The sequence below is a fragment of the Aethalodelphis obliquidens genome, unplaced genomic scaffold (assembly GCF_003676395.1).
Source record: "Aethalodelphis obliquidens isolate GAN/ISIS:26980383/991018 unplaced genomic scaffold, ASM367639v1 scaffold63, whole genome shotgun sequence".
In the NCBI taxonomy this organism is placed as follows: Eukaryota; Metazoa; Chordata; class Mammalia; order Artiodactyla; family Delphinidae; genus Aethalodelphis; species Aethalodelphis obliquidens.
The window spans coordinates 10,249,313-10,269,866 of NW_020838007.1; the positions used below are offsets into that span (position 1 = coordinate 10,249,313).

General features: G+C 46.7%; 1 protein-coding gene and 1 non-coding gene across 2 annotated transcripts in view; one reads left to right on the forward strand and one right to left on the reverse strand.

The window, feature by feature from the left end:
• Nucleotides 1-20,554, reverse strand: part of EMILIN2 (elastin microfibril interfacer 2) — a 51,263-nt gene that overhangs the window by 18,329 nt on the left and 12,380 nt on the right. Inside the window, exons 3-4 of the mRNA XM_027088781.1 lie at nt 8,912-9,087; nt 695-2,605 (exon numbers count right to left, since the gene is read on the reverse strand). Of these exons, the coding sequence (XP_026944582.1) occupies nt 695-2,605; nt 8,912-9,087 (2,087 nt within the window). The remainder of the gene's footprint in view (nt 1-694; nt 2,606-8,911; nt 9,088-20,554) is intronic.
• On the forward strand, nt 6,421-6,527 carry LOC113610586 (U6 spliceosomal RNA). The gene has a single exon (XR_003429139.1). It is a non-coding gene; the product is annotated as a U6 spliceosomal RNA (small nuclear RNA).

The window sequence follows — 20,554 nt, forward strand, 5'->3', positions numbered from 1 at the left end:
GGCATTGCCCTAAGCGCAACTTATGAGCGTCCTTGTTCTGGACACTATGGGGCTTTAAACAGTTACTGCCCCTGAAGTGCTTTTGTCCACGGTCCTGTCTCTGTCTTTGGAAAGGAATACAATGCATTCTACCTGCCATCACGTAGGCCCTAGATTTTAGGGAACAAGAGGATGCTCAAAGCGGATGCTCTGTCGTGATAATGACAGAGATTATGACACCAGCAAACAGAAATGATGCTCACACGGAGGTGAATGGACACACACAGGAGACTCCCTGAGTAGAAAACAAGACAACATATCCACTGCCCCAAGCTGTTATGCCACAGAGCTGACCCCGACTCTAAGCTCACAGACATGACAGTATAGATCAACCTTCTACCACCTACCTGCGGGGAAGGACCGGTTCTCCTTTTGTATTTTCAATTTGCTGTCGGCCGATCATTTGCAAAATGCACAGATCATGTGCTTGAACGCTACGGTGATGTCAAATTATGTTAAAAGTTTCTAAATACCTTCTCTCGCTGTTGGTATTTGCCTTAATGTTACCCAGCACCCAACGATTCACAAACTGGCCCCCACCTATGAAGCACACTTCGGTTAGCAGTGATGTAGCTAATTCCACAAACCATCCAAAACCTAGCATAATACGTGTTGCAAACAACTACAAGGAATGGGATTGTGAAGGTCCACTTACTTGCCGATGGTTGAAATCTGATCAGGTCTTGCAAGTCCGTAGAAATCTGGAAAACATGGCTATAGAACTGCTGGACTGAATTCTTCAGGCCAGAGATGTCTCTGGAATGTGCCCGGAGCGTCCCGTTCATCTGCCTGACACAACTCCAGAGGCTGCTGACATGCTTGTTGAGCCCTTCCTTGATTTTCTGAAGACTTCCTGAGATGGAGTCCAGTTTGCTGCAGGTTTTCTCCATATGAGACACCCTGTCCTCCACCACAGAGACCCCCCTCTGGACCCCGTGTGTCTTCTCCTTACAAGCGTCCAGCTCGGCGAGGACCTGGCCCTGCAGCCGCTGCCACCTCTCCTCCAGCTGGTCGCAGCAAGGCACCGAGGCGGCCGGGGGAGACGGGAGGGGTTCAGCCCCCTTAGGAGACCCACGCCCTGCAGCCTTTTTACCTTCTCTACCACTGCTCAGCTCATTATGAAGATGACTCACGTGATCTTCTGTGTGGTTTAGTTGAGAATAAAGAAAACTAAAATTCTGTTGAAGTCTCTGGATGCTATGCTCGGTTTCTTGAAACTTCCTATGCATTGTGTCATTTAGAGATTTCAAAAGGCTCAAAGCGTCACCTGCTGAAGGGTCGTCTCCATTTCGCAAAGTATCTTCTCTCCCACGAGGCTCTCCCTGGAAGTTCTGTAGGCACATATCCTCCACCACTTGCACTTTGTCCTTCAGGTGGTTTAACTCCACCATGACCTGTTCGTTCCCAGCCCCCGACCCATCAGGCGGGGCTGACGCTGGGGGAGCAAGTTCTGCCTCCGAGCCGTTGGCCATCGCCAGGAGAGCGCTCCCCAGCCGCTCCTCCAGAGACTGTATTTTCTGATCAAGAAGGCGCTTCAAGTCATCTACCTCCCCACTGATGGTCCCCCGGAGGGTTTCTTCAATGTAAAAGCAGTGTTCCTCTGCATTCTTCTCTGTCACGTTGATCCTTGCATCCAGTTCATTCCATCTGGCGTCAAAGTCCACATCTGGCTCTGGAACTACGAGGCGGTCAAACTCATTGTCTAGTCGTCCGTTCAGCATTCTAGTCGCTTCAGCAACTCTTTCAATTTTCTGGTCTAACGTCTTGACCTGTTGCCCAAAGTCACCATTCTTGGCACCGTCACAGCAATTTGCCCTGGTTGGAGGGTCTTGGACCCGGGCTCGAAGGTCACTGATTTCTTTTCTCAGGTTGGTTTCCTTCTCTCCTATAAGCTCCATCACTCCCAGGTAGCTGCTCCCATAGTCATCACAGTGCTGCTGGAGACCAATTAGCTTATACTCACACGAGTTCTTCAGATCAGCCAGCTTCCTGTCCATTCCCTCCATGAGCTCCTCTCTCAGGGCATCAATCTGACTATCGACATACGCTTGGTAGAGCTCATTGGTCGTCATGGTGACCGTAGGGCCCTGGGCCGCCTCCTGGAGCTGTCTGAGCTGCCCTTCATAGCCCTTCACCTTCCCATCCAGCTCTTCCAGCTTGCTACTCTTGGTCTTCAGGGCATCCTTGACTTCAGCCAATTCAGACTTGATGTCCTTCATGCCAGATTCCTTACTGTTGAGGACACCAGGAAGCTGGACCGTTTCTGGTTCTCCACCCACGGCACTGTCGGGCACTGGCTGGGGGTGCAGGTTACTGAGCCACGATGCCAGCATTTTGCTGGCATCATCCTGAATGGAGTGTTTGAGGTTTTCATTCACTCCAGCAATGGAAGACTGGAGATCAAGCACCGTCCTTGTGAGTCGGAGAACCTTCTCCTCAAGCACCTGGATTTTCTTTTCCTGAAGTTCTAGGGGCCCCTGTTTTGGATCTACAGTCCGACTTAGTTCTGCTGCAGGAGTTGGTGACAAAGTCTTCCCAGGCTCTGAGACTCGACTTGGTTCATTGTCTGTTACAAAGAAAGAGTTGGACATGACTTAACATCTTCTACCTTTACCCAGTTTCTGCAAAGACAATAAACAGGGTATTCAAGGGATTCACTTACAGCTCCCTTCTCACTGCAGGTAATTATTGTGCCAGAGTCGAAAAGACTATGGGCTTTAAGTAAAAGAGAGCTCCAGGGGCACTCTGGCTCTGCTGTTTACAGCCTGCGCTCGAGCAGGCTAACTCACTTCTGTGAACTATAATCCCCTCATCTACGAAGCAGAGGTACTATCTTCCCTCTTGGGTTGTTAAGAGGATATTTACATGGCACATCATAGATACTCAATGGCCTCTTTCACCCTGAAGGGAAAATTCTTTATTTGCGCTATCATATGAACATACATCATTCCCACATTAGTAACTGCACCCACACCCCGGTGGTTGACTGCATGCTGTAAAACCACAAGAACCCACTTGAGATCCACCCATTAGCAGTTGGGTGGTATGATATCACACGAGCAGCAAGTTATCCTCCAAGCAACCCCTAAATGTTTGCTTACTTTTAATAGCATCCCTGTGCTAAAAGACTCTCATAGACATTGTTCAGTGCTGTCATGCAGCTGGGGAAACTAACAGCAAACGAGAGATAAAGCAACAGAGTCTACTGGCGTCTGCCAACAACAGAGCTACGTGGCCCTAAGCAGTGAGAGTCACTAAGTCAAAGAATACAAACATTGAAGTTTTTTGTGGCCAAGCCCCGCGTGGCTTGCTGGACCCTAGTTCCGGGACCAGGGATCCAACCCGTGCCCCGTGCAGTGGAAGCACAGAGTCCTAGCCACTGGACCGCCAAGGAATTCCCCAAACATTCCATTTTTGATAATCCTACTTTAAGAAATGTACCCTGCAAGGAAACAGTCCAAAAGAAAAAAATTATTATAAAATAATTGTGATGAGTCATAAAATGAAAATAAACTAACGTACAGAGAGAGAGAGAAGTTAAACAAAAAGCAGGTTATCAGAATCTGAGGCACTGGACTTCCCTGGTGGTGCAGTGCTTAAGAATCTGCCTGCCAATGCAGGGAACACAGGTTCGAGCCCTGGTCCGGGAAGGTCCCACATGCTGTGGAGCAACTAAGCCCGTGCACCACAACTACTGAGCCTGTGCTCCGGAGCCCGCGAGCCACAACTGCTGAGCCCGTGTGCCACAACTACTGAAGCTCAAGTGCCTAGAGCCCGTGCTCTGCAACAAGAGAAGCCACTGCAATGAGAAGCCCGCGCACCGCAACAAAGAGTAGCCCCCGCTCACCACAACTAGAGAAAGCCCGCACGCAGCAACGAAGACCCAACGCAGCCAAAAATAAATAAATAAATTTATTTTTTTTTTAAATCTGAGGCACTAGGAGAATAAGCAGCAAACCACGCCCTTGAACACAGAATACAAGGAATTCTAGAATACCATCGACAAGCCTACAGATGATACTGAGACCTAGCGTGTAAAGTGGAAAAAGTCACACACGACATAGATTACAATGAAATAAAATGCATTATTGTAAACTGACAAACACTGGAAGTAAATTTAGAATGTTGTCGATATTTGAGCTTCATGTTCATTGTTTTCTCCTCCTCTAAACTTTTGCAGATGATCATATCAACAGTTATCATTCACTAAAATCAACATAGTGTTAAAACCAAGACTGGAATTCAGATGTCTAAATTCCCAAGGAGAAAACTAGAAAGAACACCTTGTTTTCCATACTGAAAAATGTATTCTATCTCAGGACACCAGAAATAAAATTCATTGAATCACGTACACATGAAATGCTGTTCTGAGCAAAGGAAATTTTTTTCTAAGGGCTGGAGAAGCAGGGGAGAATCAGGATGTAAGCAGAGGTTTTCTTCATACACTGCTGGTGACTATAAGAATTGTTATCACTTTTTGGAAGGATAATTTGGCAAGTGTATCAAAATACTCAGAATCCTTTTGACTCTGCAATTACACTTCTAGAAATTTATTCTAGTAAATAATAAGGATGAATCCAAAAATTTAACAGGAAAAAATACTTATTCAAATACTATCTATAATAATGAAAAATTGCAAACAGTCTAAATGACCAACGGTACAGGATAATGTCCAAACAATGACCCTCTATGAAGCCATGAGATGATATTGTAGTATATTTAGTGACATGAATGTTTTTTCATGAAGTTAAAAAATAAGTTCCAGAAACAGTATGTTCATTACAGTGATAGTGGGTTGAGGATAGGCGCTTCCTTTCATTCTCTTCTGAAATCTCACTAAAATGGCAAAAAACAAAACAAGCAAAACAAACCCCAACCAAGTCACATATAAAAAATTGGGAATCAGAATGGTTTTGGACATTTTCACAGTGCATTGGAAACTAGAAGAAAAAAAAATTTTAATTGAAGTACAGTTGATTTACAATGTTATGTTAGTTTCAGGTGTACAGCAAAGTGATTCAGATATATATATATATATGTATATATATTCTTTTTCAGGTTCTTTTCCCACACAGGTTATTATAAAATACTGAGTATAGTTCCATGTGCTATACAGTAGGTCCTTGTTATCTATTTTATATGTAGTAGTGTGTATATATTAATCCCAAATTCCCAATTTATCCCTCCCCCGCAGTTTTCCTCTTTGGTAACCATAAGTTTGTTTTCTATGTCTGTGAGTCTCTTTCTGTTTTTCAAATAAGTTCATTTGTATCATTTTTTTAGATTCCACATATAAGTGGTATCATATGATATTTGTCTCTGACTTACTTCATTTAGTATGATAATCTATAGATCCAACCATGTTGCTGCCAATGGCATTATTTCATTCTTTTTATGGCTGAATAATATTCCATTGTACATATACACACCACATCTTCTTTATCCATTCACCTGTCAATGGACACTTAGGTTGCTTCCATGTCCTGGCTATTGTAAATAGTGCTGCAATGCACACTGGGGTGCATGCATCTTTTCAAATTATAGTTTTATCTGGATATGTGCCCAAAAGTGTGATCGCTGGATCATACGGTAGCTCTATTTTTAGCTTTTTAAGGAACCTCCATATTGTTCTCCATGGTGGCCGCACCAATTTACATTCCCACCAACAGTGTAGGAGCGTTCCTTTTTGGAAACTAGAAGAAAATTGAGTGATGCTTTCAAAATTCTAAAGGAAAATTATTTCCAACCTAGAATTCTGAAGCTGGAGTAAATATATTTTCAGAATATCAAAAAGTTTACCTCCCATGCAATCCTCTCATGAAACTACTAGAAGATGTGCTCTACCAAAACAAGGGAATAAACTGAGGAAAAGCAAGCAGGGGGTACAGGAAGCAGGGAACGGATGGGAGAGAAGTCAGTGAAGGTCACAGGGTGGCAGCTGTGAACAAGGGCAAGCAGATGACCAGTCCAGGTGGGGCAGGTGAGAAGGAGAGATTTCTTCAAGGAGGTGAAACCGATGTGTCTGAACAAAACGAGGGGACATGCAGATAACCAGCGGAGAGTCTGGGTTGAAATAGGGATAAAAATATAGAAAACCAAGCAAAGGAAAACATGCTTATTAACTCTAGAGAAATCCAGAAACAGTGTAGGAAAGGCAGCATGTTCATAGTACACTACAGAGCTCCGCTGTAAACATTATATAACTACTACAATGTAAGCAATAAATACCGAACAGATAAAAACACAGTATAACTGAACGGAAAGGATGGCAGTATAGGAGCCCCATGTTAGATGAAAGGGACTTAAATCCTCACCTTCCATAATGAGAAGTCAAGGGGTGTGGAGGTAAATTCCAAAAGACCACCTGAAGAGTTTAAAGTAGTGCTCACTTCAGTAGCACATTTACTAAAATTGGAATGATACAAAGAAGATTAGCATGGTCCCTGCACAAGGATGACAGGTAAATTTGTGAAGCATTACATATTTTTAAGCAACCTAAGTGTCCATCGATAGATGAATGGATAAAGAAGATGTGGTATATACACACAACGGGATACTGCTCAGCCATAAAAAAGAATGAAACAATGCCATTGGCAACAATATGGGTGGATCTGAAGGGTTTTATGCTTAGAGAAATAAAAGTCAGACAGAGAAAGACAAATACTCTGTGTTATCATTTATATGTGGAATCTAAAAAATAAAACCAATAGATGTATATAACAAAACAGAAACAAACTCACAGATACAGAGAACAAACTGGTAGTTACCAGTGGGGAGAAGGAAGGGGGGAGGGGCACGACAGAGGTAGAGGATTAAGAGGTACAAACTATGTAAAAAATAAATAAGAAACAAGGACAACACAGGGAAATATAGCCATTATTTTGCAATAACTTTAAATGAAGTATAATCTATAAAAATACTGAATCACTGTGTTGTACACCTGTAATTAATATAGTATTGTAAATCTATACTTCAATTATTTTAATTTTTAAAGAGTTTAAAGTAATTACCCCTAAGAAGGGAAAGTGGGAGAGAAAGGGAATTTGCTAATACCCCTGAGAAGGGAAAGTGGGAGAGAAAGCGCTTTTCCTAATAGTCCTTATAAAGCTACTGAACTCATTAAACTACATGTATGTTTAAACTTTTATAAAATAAAAAGTAAAACTAAACAAAACAGAAATAAACTGTCCACTATGATCCAACACGCCCCCTCACTACTTGTCTAGTGTCTGCCTTTCATGAGGTCAGGGACTGTGTCTGCCTTGATTTTCTCTTTTCCTAAGAACCTAGTATAGAGCCTGCAGATATAGAATAAATATTTGTGGGATGAATGAATGAGTTTTTCTTTAACAAAATGTATGCGCAGAAATAGAAAAGAGAATAGTTTTCTATAGTAAAATGTTAACAGTAGTTGTCATTCGGTGGTGAGATTATGTGTACTTAAATATTTTTCCTATAAACATTCTGTAATAGATATGCATTACTTTTATAATAAAAATTATTTTAAAGTCTGTTTTACGGACAATATTGGGAAACACCACTAGTTTCAAAACCGAAAACACAGGACTTCCCTGGTGGCACAGTGGTCAAGAATCCACCTGCCAATGCAGGGGACACAGGTTCAAGCCCTGGTCCAGGAAGATCCCACATGCCGCGGAGCAACTAAGCCCGTGCACCACAGCTACTGAGCCTGCGCTCTAGAGCCCGTGAGCCACAACTACTGAGCCTGCAGGCCGCAACTACTGAAGCCCATGCGCATACAGCCCATGCTCCGCAACAAGAGAAGCCACCACAGTGAGAAGCCCGTACCCCGCGACGAAGAGTAGCCCCTGCTCGCCACAACCAGAGAAAGCCCACGCACAGCAACGAAGACCCAAAAAAAAAATCCCAAAACAAACTGAAAACACCTCATGGGAAAACATAATCATTTAAAGATGACTTAAACATTTAACGCATAAGAAAATCTAGGTTTTTCTCACTGAACTTTAAAAAAGAAGAAGATAAAGTGATGTAGAATAAAATGTCAAAATATTTTTATCCATAAAAGTCAGTTTCTTAATGTTACACTTAAAAGCCAAGGTGAAAATTGTCATTGCTTGCTAAGCTATTCATTGAGTTTGTGCTACTTCACTTAAAAAAAAAATCAAAAGCAAATTTAAGAACAGCCTCATTGGACACTTCTAACTTGGGGCTTAGCTTTGCAAATATCTCACCCCAAACAGAATAAGAATGATTCTATTTACCTTTTTTTCTTTTGGAAAAAGAAACAATTTTAGTTTCTTCAAATTCAGGTTTATGGGAGCTTGTACATGAAAAGTAAAGTAAAAACAACCCAAGCATCATTACCTCGTTACACTTGACTCTCTTTTGTCTGTGCCTCAGGCCACACAAGGCTGAGACCAGCAGCATCTCCCACTCTAAGGCCTTGGCTTTCACAACCAGTTGGCCCTAACAAAGCAATTTACTTTTTTTTTTTTTTTTTTTTTTTGCGGTATGCGGGCCTCTCACTGCTGTGGCCTCTCCCATTGCGGAGCACAGGCTCCGGACACACAGGTTGAGCGGCCATGGCTCACGGGCCCAGCCGCTCCGCGGCATGTGGGATCTTCCCAGACCGGGGCACGAACCCGCGTCCCCTGCATCGGCAGGCGGACCCCCAACCACTGCGCCACCAGGGAAGCCCGCAATTTACTTTTTAAAAGTCTGTCTTCCGATCGCTACTGCTTCTGCAAATAAATTTGTGTGCCATGTGTCTACTGCAGGCATATGTGCGTGTTTTGGGCAGAACGTGGAAAGCTCCACACCATAACTCATAAATCCTGTCGTGTGAAGGAGCAGTGGCGGCCGGCAAAGCAGAGCACAAATCAGAAGGTACCTGTGGCTTTCTTCACGCTGTTTCTCGGCCGAGCGGGCGTGGGGCGGGGAGTCTTCACGGGGTCTCTGGGACCTTCTTGGCAGTCCCCTCCCCTGAAGCCAGGGCAGCACCTCCATTCCAGCTGTGTCACCGTCTTGTACCTGGTGACGTATCTGGGTCTGACATTCACACGATAACTGCCGAAGAAAAAAGGTGGCATCTCTCTTTACTGGCTGCTGTTGCAAACACCCCCGGCCCCCCTGGTTGAACCCGAATGAAGATGCTCCAGGTCACTGCTCTCTCCAGGCTGACCCAGCGGGGATCACTGGTCTCCTCTAGTCCAGCCCTGCCCCCCTCCTTCCTCCAGCTCCTGCATCCACCTGCCCCCAGGTCCCCTCCCACTAAAGGCTGGAGAAACAGACAACTCAGAAAAACTTGGCCCATGAATCTCATTGGATGTGGACATTGTTCACAAACTGGGCTTTTATTTCACCGACAAACTTACACAATTCGCTGCTTTGTGGAGGTTTTTCCAAGGTAAGTCAGGGCCATTTGGTTTGTGTTTTAGAGAAACACCCCGGGTGCCCTCACCTCCCATGGCCCCCTGTGTATTCATCTCGGCACCCTCTTTCCCAACACCAACAAAGGGAGCAGCGAGCCCCTGGAGACGCATCTCACGCTATTTGTGTTCAGATCTTTTTAAAAAGATGCCCCGGTCCACACGGCTAATGACAGAAATAAGGAAGCAGAATTGGACCCATTCAAAAATCCCGTTTATGGTGCACTCGTGTATCACATAGAGACCCTGGCAACAAGCTGGAAAGTCCTTTAGACCCAGGGCTGGACCTCAGCCCAGAACAGACAGCGCTCAGAGGGACCAACCAGGAGCTCACCCCCCAGCGGCCCTCCCTGCTCACAGCACAGAGGCAAGCCGGCTCCTGGGTCACCCCGGCTTCTCTTTCTGACTGGGAATGACAGCTGTCTTGAACCTCGTCACTTTCTCTTCATTTCCAACACCCCAGCACGAGCAGCTAGCCCCCTTTTGGGATCGATTCCCAGAAAGAAACGGGCTTTGCTTCACGTCCTCAGGGTTGCTGTGTGCTGCTCAGGGGGGCATCCGGGGGCCTGGTGCCAGCCTAGTGACTCCATCAGGCCCCGGCCTTGTGGCAGGTAGAGTTCAAAGCTACATTCCTGAGAAAATTATAAATGGCTAAATGTAATGGACTTCTGGCATCCTCCCTGAGGGTCCAAACCATGACACCCCAAACCTCACATGCCAGGAACCACCTCACATGCCAGGACAGGCAAGGCGACCCTTTGGAATTCCAGGAGGGCCCGCTGACAGCACTGCCCCAGCGGGAGTGTCCCAGCACTTCACTGACCCGTCTCACCTGGTCTTGCAGGGCAGTGGTTCTCAACCTTGGCCGTGTGTTAGAATTACCAGGGACCTGTGAAAAACTACCCATGCTGGGGTCCCACCCTCAGAGGTTCTGATTTAATCGGTCTGCAGTGCGGCCTGGGTGTGCGGATTTTGAGACGCTTGGGTGGGAGGCGTTTTAAGGAAAACTGATGAGAAAGCCCAATAAGTAAAACAGAAAAGAAGGGCTGCTCAGGGGGTCAGGGGCAAAGCAGGTGCAAGACCTGCCTTCCCGGTTCTTCATTCTCTCATTTCCGCCACGTCCCCCATCAAGGCCCCACTATATACATCATTCCTTTTTCACAAATGAGAAAACAGAGGCTCGTAGAGGTTAAGTGACTTCTCCCAGTTCCAATGGTCAGGAAGGGCCAGGACTGGACTTTGAAGCCGTGTGCTCGCCTGGACCCCGCAGGGCCCTCCTGGCACACAGAAGCAGCCAATCTCGCTGGCAACTGCCTTCAATCTGAAGCAACCGCGCCCACCCAGACACGTTCCAAAAGGGCCCACAAGCTGGGTAAGAAGGCAGCCTGAGCACTTAATTCGGTCCAGGTCCACACTAGCCCTCAGCCCCCTAGCACCCCACCTACCAAAAGCATCCTCTGTGTGGTCCCAGAAACTACAGGAAAAGAAAGAAAAATTCCACTTCATTGTTTTGCAGGCTCAAGCGCAGCATAATGCTGGAAAAATGTGTCATCTCCGAAGAACTTGGTTCCTCTGAGCATTGAGGACTGAATGTGAAAATGTGTCTGCTCTGGGGTTTTCTCCGTGTGCCGGGAGATGACGGCCCTCATGAAACCCTTCTGGCCGTGGCTGAGCCGGGCCGAGGGGCCCAAACCCCGCAGCTTTGATGCCGAGGGACGACCCCCCACCCCACCCGGGGGACTTAGCCCTTCACCGCCCAGCCGAGCGCAAGGAAGTTCTTGCTTTTCCAACACACTTCATTCTTTTCGCTGAAGGCAGTGATGATTTCGGAGCTAGCGCATAACTTAGGAAAGCTCCCTGGAGCACCCTCCTTCCTCTCCGCCCCACCCCCACCCCCACCCCCCACCCCTATTGCTCTAGGTTTCCGGTTTCAGTGGACTTCAGGTTGACTGCATCTCCAACCAAGTTTCCAGCCCCGCGTGTGAAAGCAGTGACAGCTGGAAGCCACTGGGGGCCACCTGAGCTCACGGCCACATCTCTGTGCCCGAGAACACGATCCCTGAGGCACCGGCAGGTCCCCAGGACTCATTTCAGGGGGGCGTGATGTGGGGAGGCGGGTCTGTCCAGCTCCACAGCCCTACTGGGATATCCTGGCAGAAACCGGGCTGCTGCTTCCACTGGGGCAGCCAAGGGGCCCCCCAGAGGATGGGGGAGCACCAGGCAGGACTCCCAGGCCTGCACCCACGCCCTGGATCCGCGGGACAGTATCCTGGCCAGGGGGCCTTAAAAAAAATGCCTAGGCCTTTACCCTCAAAATTCTAATTTCATTGGTCTGAGGTGGGGGGACCCGGCTGTCTGTACCTTTCAAAAACTCCCCACGTAATCGCCAAGCGCAGCCAGAGTTGAGAAGCGCCCCAGACCCAGGCACCCAGGGGCCCAACAACCAGGCAGCAGCCCAAGCGTCACCCCAGGGCCCCTGGGAAGTGGGTGTTTGGAAGATGCTCCGTGGACATTTACTAAATCAGCAAACTGAACCCAGCTGGGGGCTGCCAAGGAAGGGCCCACAGCCAAAGGGACAGAGTCACTGCCCGGCGGGGCTGGAGCCCGGGGGCTGACTGGGCTCCAGCCTTGGTCCCCGTCCCAGCCTCGGGTCAGGTCTGTAACAGCATCCCTTCCAGGGGGAGCCCCGATCAGCTGCCTCAGGCACCCCTGGAGGTGGGCAGTGAGCTGCCCCACAGCCCTGTCCACTCTCCCCAACTCTCCCCTCCCCTCCTCTCCTCTCAAGCCCTTTTGGGGGGTGAGACAAGGGGTCACCATTTTTACAAGTTCAGTCACGATGTCAAGGCACCAGATGGGCCCAGGAGATGCTAATGAGAAGGAAGTTGGAAGAAAAGGACTGCAAGAGTTGAATCAGAGCTCAGGGACCACATGACGAAGTGTCCCTGTTAAAACAGAATGGGACAAAGTGTGCATCCATTTGACGTCACCCCCACCAAGACTCCTTCCCACTGGTGGGAGGTGAGACCTCGCCTCACCTGCTTCCATTCACACTTGTATTTGCTCATCCAGAGTTCCTCCTCCCCGCCAACCGCGGGGCCCTTGAGGGCAAGAACGCCTGTTGGCTCTGTTCTCTACAGGACCCCCACTTTTCAACACAGTGTCTGCCCTATTGTGCTTAATAAATAACTGAGTATTAATCGTTAATCAGTAACTGATTGATCAAACAATTAATTAATGACACTAGGCCTACTTTTGACAAGGTTTGGGGAAGTCCAGTGTCCATAATAACAACCCCAGAGCGACCCTCAGGTCTAACCCAGCTGAACCCAGGAGCTTCAGTCCTCCCAGAACCCAGTCGAGCTCCAGGGTCCACAGTCATGTGAACAGGACAAGAATCAAACACCAGAAGGGGAGCCAGCGCTGGACTTTCCAAGACAGCCATTAACCGGGGGGCGGGTGTTTAAATGTAAACTGATTAAAATTAAATAAAACCGAACATCTACTTCCTCAGTCACACTATCCACATTTCATGAGCTTTACAGCCACAGTGACTATGGTATTAAATAAACAAAGTGAATATCTCCAACATCACAGAAAGTTCTGTCGGACAGGACTGGGCGAGAGTGTCGCAAGATTGTCAAGGGAACAGCAACGGGCTCACGTCTATCTGTTCATCTGATTTCTCCTCCCATCTCCCCAGCACTGCAAGTAGAACATTGCTCTGAAATAACCACACATCACTGGCACAGGACCATCTAGACAGTGGTTCCACAAAGTAAGGATCTTTTCCCTGCATTTAGTGTTTACCTGTATTTTATCTTAACACTCTGCACAAACTGAAAACCCAGAGGACCCTGGGGGCACTCATTTGACTGGGATTTCTCCCAAGAATGGACTTGACAGTAAACTCCTCTCCCTCCTCCAGTCCCTGGCTTGCCCCCCAAAACCTGGAGTCAACTCTTGTTGCTTCATTCCGTGTGTGTAGCTCCGCCCAGTATCAATCAGAATGGGACAGAGGATGGAAAAGAGGCGCTTCCCCTCCCTGGTAGGGAGCACCCAGGCCTGGGGAAATAACCACCTCCCCAGGGACAAGGAAAGTCCACACGAAAAGGTGAGAAATCATCTGCCAGAGTTTCCAAAGGCGCACCCAGGGCAGACCTGGGTGTCTGGCATTCAGCCACTGCTCCAGGTTTTCCACAGGGCGGTTCACTCCAGCCACAGCAATCCCATTTTTTAAAAACTGTGGTACAGTTATGTAAGTATGTAAATACACATTACATAAAATGTACCATCTTAACCGTTCTTAACAGTACAGTTCAGTAGCACTAAGTACATTCACAGTGTTGTGCAAACATCACCACCACCCATCTCCATAACTTTTTCATCACCCCAAACTGAAACTCCGCACCCATATTAAACACTAACTCCCCATTGCCCGCCCCAACCCCTGGGAACCAGCATTCTACTTCCTGTCTCTAGGAATCTGACTGCTCTAGGGACCTCATATAGGCAGAATCATACAGTATTTGTCCTTTTGTGACTGGCTTGTGTCACTTAGCATAATGTCCTTGTAGGCGAGGAAAAGACTTTGCCTGTACCCTCTTAGATTTGTTCCTGGAGTCTGTGAATTAAACTGACAAAAGACAGATTAACAGGAGAAAAAGACATACAAATGTTATTGACATGAATATTTTTACGTGCATGGGGGCTTCAGGAAAGAAGTGAAAACTCAAAGTAGCAGTTAGACTCAGAGGCTTATGTACCATTTTAACAAAGGATGATAAAATGTGGAGAAGGAATCAGACAAAGGAAAGGGAGTTTGGGCTTCTAGGGGCAATAAGTTGTGGGAATGTGGGTAGGACGCTAATGGGTGATAACGGCTATTTTAGTAAGGTTTCTTTTTTTTTTTTTTTTTTTTTTTTTGCGGTACACGGGCCTCTCACTGTTGTGGCCTCTCCTGTTGCGGAGCACAGGCTCCGGACGCGCAGGCTCAGGGGCCATGGCTCACAAGCCTAGCCGCTCCGTGGCATGTGGGATCTTCCTGGACCAGGGCACGAACCCATGTCCCCTGCATCGGCAGGCGGACTCTCAACCACTGCACCACCAGGGAAGACCAGTAAGGTTTGTTTATACAGACTCCTCTCTGTGCTAGCTCTCTGTCTCTGGTGATTAGGGTCACACCCCTCATCCCGGTATAGGAGAGGCAGGAAACTCACACCTCGCTTTTGGAAATAAATGGGAAGGGCAGAAAGGTCTTGTCTCTGAGGTTTCTCAATGGCCTTCAGCTCAAAATAATCAATATGGAAAAGTGGCATGTTTTGAGGTGGTCTGTCCTGATCCCCTTCATCTCAGGCTCATCCATTTTATAGCATGTATCAAGATTTCCTTTTTAAGGGGACTTCCCTGGTGGCTCAGTGCTTAAGAATCTGCCTGCCAATGCAGGGGACACGGGTTTGAGCCCTGGTCCAGGAAGATCCCACATGCCACAGAGCAACTAGGCCCGTGCACCACAACTACTGAGCCTGCGCTCTAGAGCCCGTGAGCCACAACTACTGAGCCCACGTGCCACAACTACTGAAGCCTGTGCGCCTCGAGCCCGTGCTCCACAAGAGAAGCCATTGCAATGAGAAGCCCGCGCACCACAACGATGAGTAGCCCCCACTCGCAACAACTAGAGAAAGCCCGCGTGCAGCAACAAAGACCCAACACAGCCAAATAAATGAATAAATTTATTTTAACAAATTTCCTTCTTGACACAGAAATTCACTTTTACAAAGTTGGGTCTCAGTGCTCTAATTTAGAAATTGCCAAGACAGTGGACTGATTTTCTAGGAACTGCTTGTGACAAATGGGTTTGCTTTCTCTTTTGTTGTCATTCTACCAATCAATGAATAAATAAGTGAACTTTTTATTAAAGTAACACTTTGCCAAAAGTAAATACAGCAGTGGCTATAAAGTTTGAAACAGAAGGGATTTCAGAACTACATGAAGGAAAAGTTGTTCTGCACTAGCAGAAGAGACACTTCCATCTGAATCCACTGTGTCTACTGACGATCAAAAAATTGGCCATTTGAGGGGCTTCCCTGGTGGCGCAGTGGTTAAGAATCCACCTGCCAATGCAGGGAACACAGGTTCAAGTCCTGGTCCGGGAAGATCACGTATACCATGGAGCAACTAAGCCCGTGAGCCACAAACTACTGAGCCTGTGCTCTAGAGCCCGCGAGCCACAACTACTGAGCCCACGTGACACAACTACTGAGCCCGCGTGCCACAACTACTGAGCCTGCGCACTGCAACTACTGAAGCCCGTGCACCTAAAGCCTGTGCTCCACAAGAGAAGCCACTGCAATGAGAAGCCCGCGCACTGCAACAAAGAGTAGCCCCTGCTCGCTGCTACTAGAGAAAGCCCGCACGCAGCAACAAAGACCCAACGCAGCCAAAAATAAATAAATAAATTTGTAAAAAAGAAATTGGCCATTTGAAACCATGTGCAAGACAATCTGAGGAGGTGACTCTGGTCCCCAGGGCTAACTGTCCACATTCTGAAAAAGTCTCCCCCCACGAGAGAGTGAAGAAACCAGATAGCCTTCTTCCAGGTTAGAGCACATCACACACACAAATCACAGTTCTCATCTTATCTTTTTCTGCTACATTGCACATTTTTAATTAGATCCCTGCCTGGAGAAATTAATAACGTGGAAGGAAAGAAATGCTCAATATTTTGCTTGACTCCTTAGGACAAACCACTTAAGTTTTAAAAGTCAGAAGCTTTGGGCAAATATATTTCTGAAATACAAAATGCATCTAATGAATCTCGAAGTCATATTGAGGCACCTAATTAAAATCAGATTACAATACAGCTTTGTACATTTTTTTTTTCTTTTGGCTGTGCTGGGTCTTCGTTGCTGCGTGTGGGCTTTCTCTAGTTGCGGTGAGTGGGGGCTACTCTTCATTGTGGAGCACAAGCTCTAGATGCACAGGCTTTAGTAGTTGCAGCACGTGGGCTCAATAGTTGTGGCACACAGGCTCAGTAGTTGTGGCTTGCGGGCTCTAGAGCACGGGCTCAGTAGTTGTGGCGCATGGGCTTAATTGCCCTGCGGCATGTGGGATCTTCCTGGACCAGGGATCGAACCCATGCCTGCCAATGCAGCGGATTCTTAACCACTGGACCACCAGGGAAGTCCCTGCTTTGTACATTTCTTAAATCACAGACCCTAGACCAAGGCAATGTGCTCAAAATGAAAGTGTATGTATAGCAGATTGTCTGTTTCCCAGTACAAAGGAGATTCTTGCTGGAGAAACCACAATTGTAAGCTGTTTCTTTTTCCATTTCTTCTTGAATTAATTTCCTTCCGTACTTAGAGTGGCAATTTAGATTCAAACCCTAAAACCCTCTTTACTTCTCAGCCATTTTCTCTGATCATACAGCATAATGAGTAGAATAAGTTTTCCCCACGACGGATCACCCTCCTTAACCCTGAGGACAGAAAAAATTCTACAGTCCTGAAAGAAAGGTGATTGAAGGAAAGCCCAGCGGCTCAACTGAGAGGCTGTCCCAACTCGGCTGCGACAGTGAAGTGTCGTTTTCAGATTTACCATAAGAGCGGCCTGTACCTTCCTTCGGAGCAAACTTGCATTGCTAAAAATGACATCATCTCCAAGCGCGGGGCGCGCCCAGCAGCATGAAATACAGTTTACGCGTGTGTGCTATGGAGTCCGCATTCTTGGTTTTAACTTCCTCACTTGGGGAAATACATGACAGAGCTCAAGTCTGCAGTGGGGGAAGGGCGAGCGAGCGCGGAGGCCTCCAGGGCCCGAGCACCACCCCGGCTTTCTGGCGGCAGAATAATCCAACACTAACGAAGGCCCACGTTCCCCTAACAATTCTTTTGGGGAAGGGCCATCGCCGCTGCAGGCTGCTTTCCGCAACTCCATTGTACAGGATTCCATTTCTCGAACTCACATCTCATCTCCTCATCCCCGGAGTCAGGATCACAGAGCACCCTCCGCCCCAATCGCGCCCAGATGCGCTCATTCCCCATGTTCCCACGGTGTGGCCCGGAAAACAGCTGCGGCCTCAGCCTTTGGCGTGATGCTCACCCCAAGGGTGACTTTCTGTGGTTCGGGAATGCAAATGTTTCTTCTCAGAGCCACTGAATAATTCTTGATCATTTCCTCTTTCTTTAAGAGGAAAAATGATTTCCTCAAATTCTCCTACAGAAGTCACAATAATTTCGAAAGCCCTTTTCCTGTGTGTCCCCTGCCTCGGTTTGCAACATTCCTCCCCCCTCAGGCTCCAGTCACTCTGTGCTTTCTCTTTCTCAACTTCCATATCTGCCAGCCACCCTTCAGCTTGCAGCTGCCCACCCGTCATTCTCAGTACAAGCAGCCCTCTGGATCGGCGGTTCCGCGTCTGCAGGTTCAACCCACAGCAGATTGAAAATATTCATGCAAAAAAAAAAAAATCCTGGAAAGTTCCAAAAAGCAAAACGAATTTGTCATGCACCCAGCCACTATGTATTTATATAGCATTTACATTGTATTGGGTATTATAAGTTATCCAGAGGTGATTTAAAGTATACAGGAGGATGTGCATAGGTTATATGCAAATATTATGCCATTTTATATAAGGGACTTGAGCATCTGTGGATTTTGGTATCCGTGGGAGGTCCTGGAACCAATCCCCTATGGAGCCCAAGGGACGACTGTACTGCTTTTCCAAACAGAAAGGGAACTGGCTATGATACCCCATCTGTAATCAATTTTGGACCTTTGGAAGGTGACCACGGATGGTGGCAAGCTCTTAAACAGGCCTCACCTGGAACTTGGTGGCAGTCACTTAGAAGCTTAGAAAATCCTAAGACAGTAGGAGTTTCTCTGCAGATATAAAGACAACATTTTCTTCCTTTGGGCCAATTCATTCTCATTAAAAAAAAAAGAAATCTGGGAATTGAAAACACAGGAACACTTATATTTCTTTTCTAATTTATATCACACTGGGGGAAAAAAGGACCAAACTGTTATAACCTAGTTTCATATTTCTCACATTGTCCAGGCGAAGCCCATATTACTTTGTGTCTTTTAAATCCACACTTAACAAAGTAGAGACATTTACATTTGCCTGCCCTCTGCTTACAGGGAACATGGTTTTTCTTTGGAAGATGCTACCACAACCCGGCCCACCTCCAGGCCTGAAGGTGTGGACAAGGAGAGGGGGAGGGGCAAGATAAAAAGAAGCATTTTGCTTCTTTGCTTTTAAATAGAAAGGGGTGATGGAGGCTGTGGAGGAGAAAGAAGCGAGGAGGAACTTTTCTCCAAGGAGACTTGGGGTGGCCGACGGATTTTTAAGGTTGGGAACACCTGCCACGTCCGTTAAGCCATGTGTGTCGCTACAGTATTCACTGAGCCCTCGTGCTCATACTTGTAGAACTGGATTGTTCTTAAGAACCTGAGGGCGTGGTGTTCCATACCTCGGCCAGACCCATGTGGTTCCGAGAAAACCCCCCGGAACCCAGGTACTCAGGGACTGCAGGACAACAGAGTGTGGGAAATGTCCCAACCTAGAGGGAAGCTTCCAGGCATCACAGTTCTTGTAAGTTGAGGGGGAGTGAGACAAATACACAGACTTGGAGGTGAAGAGGAGTGGCTTGCTTTCAATCTCCTTAAAATCTTTTTTTTTTTTTTGTGGTACGCGGGCCTCTCACTGTTGTGGCCTCTCCCATTGCGGAGCACAGGCTCCGGACGCGCAGGCCCAGCAGCCACAGCTCACAGGCCCAGCCGCTCCGCGGCATGTGGGATCTTCCCGGACCGGGGCACGAACCCGTGTCCCCTGCATCGGCAGGCGGACTCCCAACCACTGCGCCACCAGGGAAGCCCTAAAATCATTTCTTTTAAGAAAAATTACATAGATTGCATTATCTTGTTTTGTTTATTTAAATAAAACCACTAAGATCTGTGGTTCGCATAGTAGCTCTCATCCTCCTCATAAGCTGGGGCCTAAGCTGTCCCATTACCCAAAATCTTCAGTACAATTTACTTCAATGAGTCTTTGCAAATAAAATATACAAGCAAACATAGTATTTTCAAAGACGTCTCAAAAATAATCTTTAAAATAATTCCCTATATTTTCAGTATTTAACTTTTTTTTTAAACATCTTTATTGGAGTATAATTGCTTTACAATGCTGTGTTAGTTTCTGCTGTATAACAAAGTGAATCAGCTATACATATACATATATTCCCATATCTCCTCCCTCTTGTGTCTCCCTCCCACCCTCCCTATCCCACCCCTTTAGGTGGTCACAAAGCACTGAGCTGATCTCCCTGTGCTATGCGGCTGCTTCCCACTAGCTAGCTATTTTACATTTGGTAGTGTATATATGTCCATGCCACTCTCTCACTTCATCCCAGCTTACCCTTCCCCCCCCCCATGTCCTCAAGTCCATTCTCTACATCTGCGTCTTTATTCCTGTCCTGCCCCTAGGTTCTTCAGAACCAAGGTTTTTTTTTTAGATTCCATATATATGGTTAGCATATGGTATCTGTTTTACACTTTCTGACTTACTTCACTCTGTATAACAGACTCTAGGTCCATCCCCCTCACTATAAATAACTCAATTTCGTTTCTTTTTATGGCTGAGTAATATTCCATTGTATATATGTGCCACATCTTCTTTATCCATTCATCTGTCTATGGACACTTAGGTTGCTTCCATGTCCTGGCTGTTGTAAATAGAGCTGCAACGAACACTGTGGTACATGACTCTTTTTGAATTATGACTTTCTCAGGGTATACGCCCAGTAGTGGGATTGCTGGGTCGTATGGTAGTTCTATTTTTCAAAATGCACTTCTATCTTTGGTCACTGTATCCTCCATTTCTTAGAGCTGTGTAGCATGAACCCTCCCAAAATCAAAGCTGTATCATACTTCACCCAGAGAGTCAATGTACGCTTACACCTCGGTGAAAGAGCTTTCCAAGGTCACGATGAGATGACCAGTTCAGGAATCTAAACGACAATGTATATCATTACTTTGCTTGATTTAACTGGAGTCTATCATATCACAAATCCTCATTTTAGCTGCAAGCCACTGTATTTTCATTCATC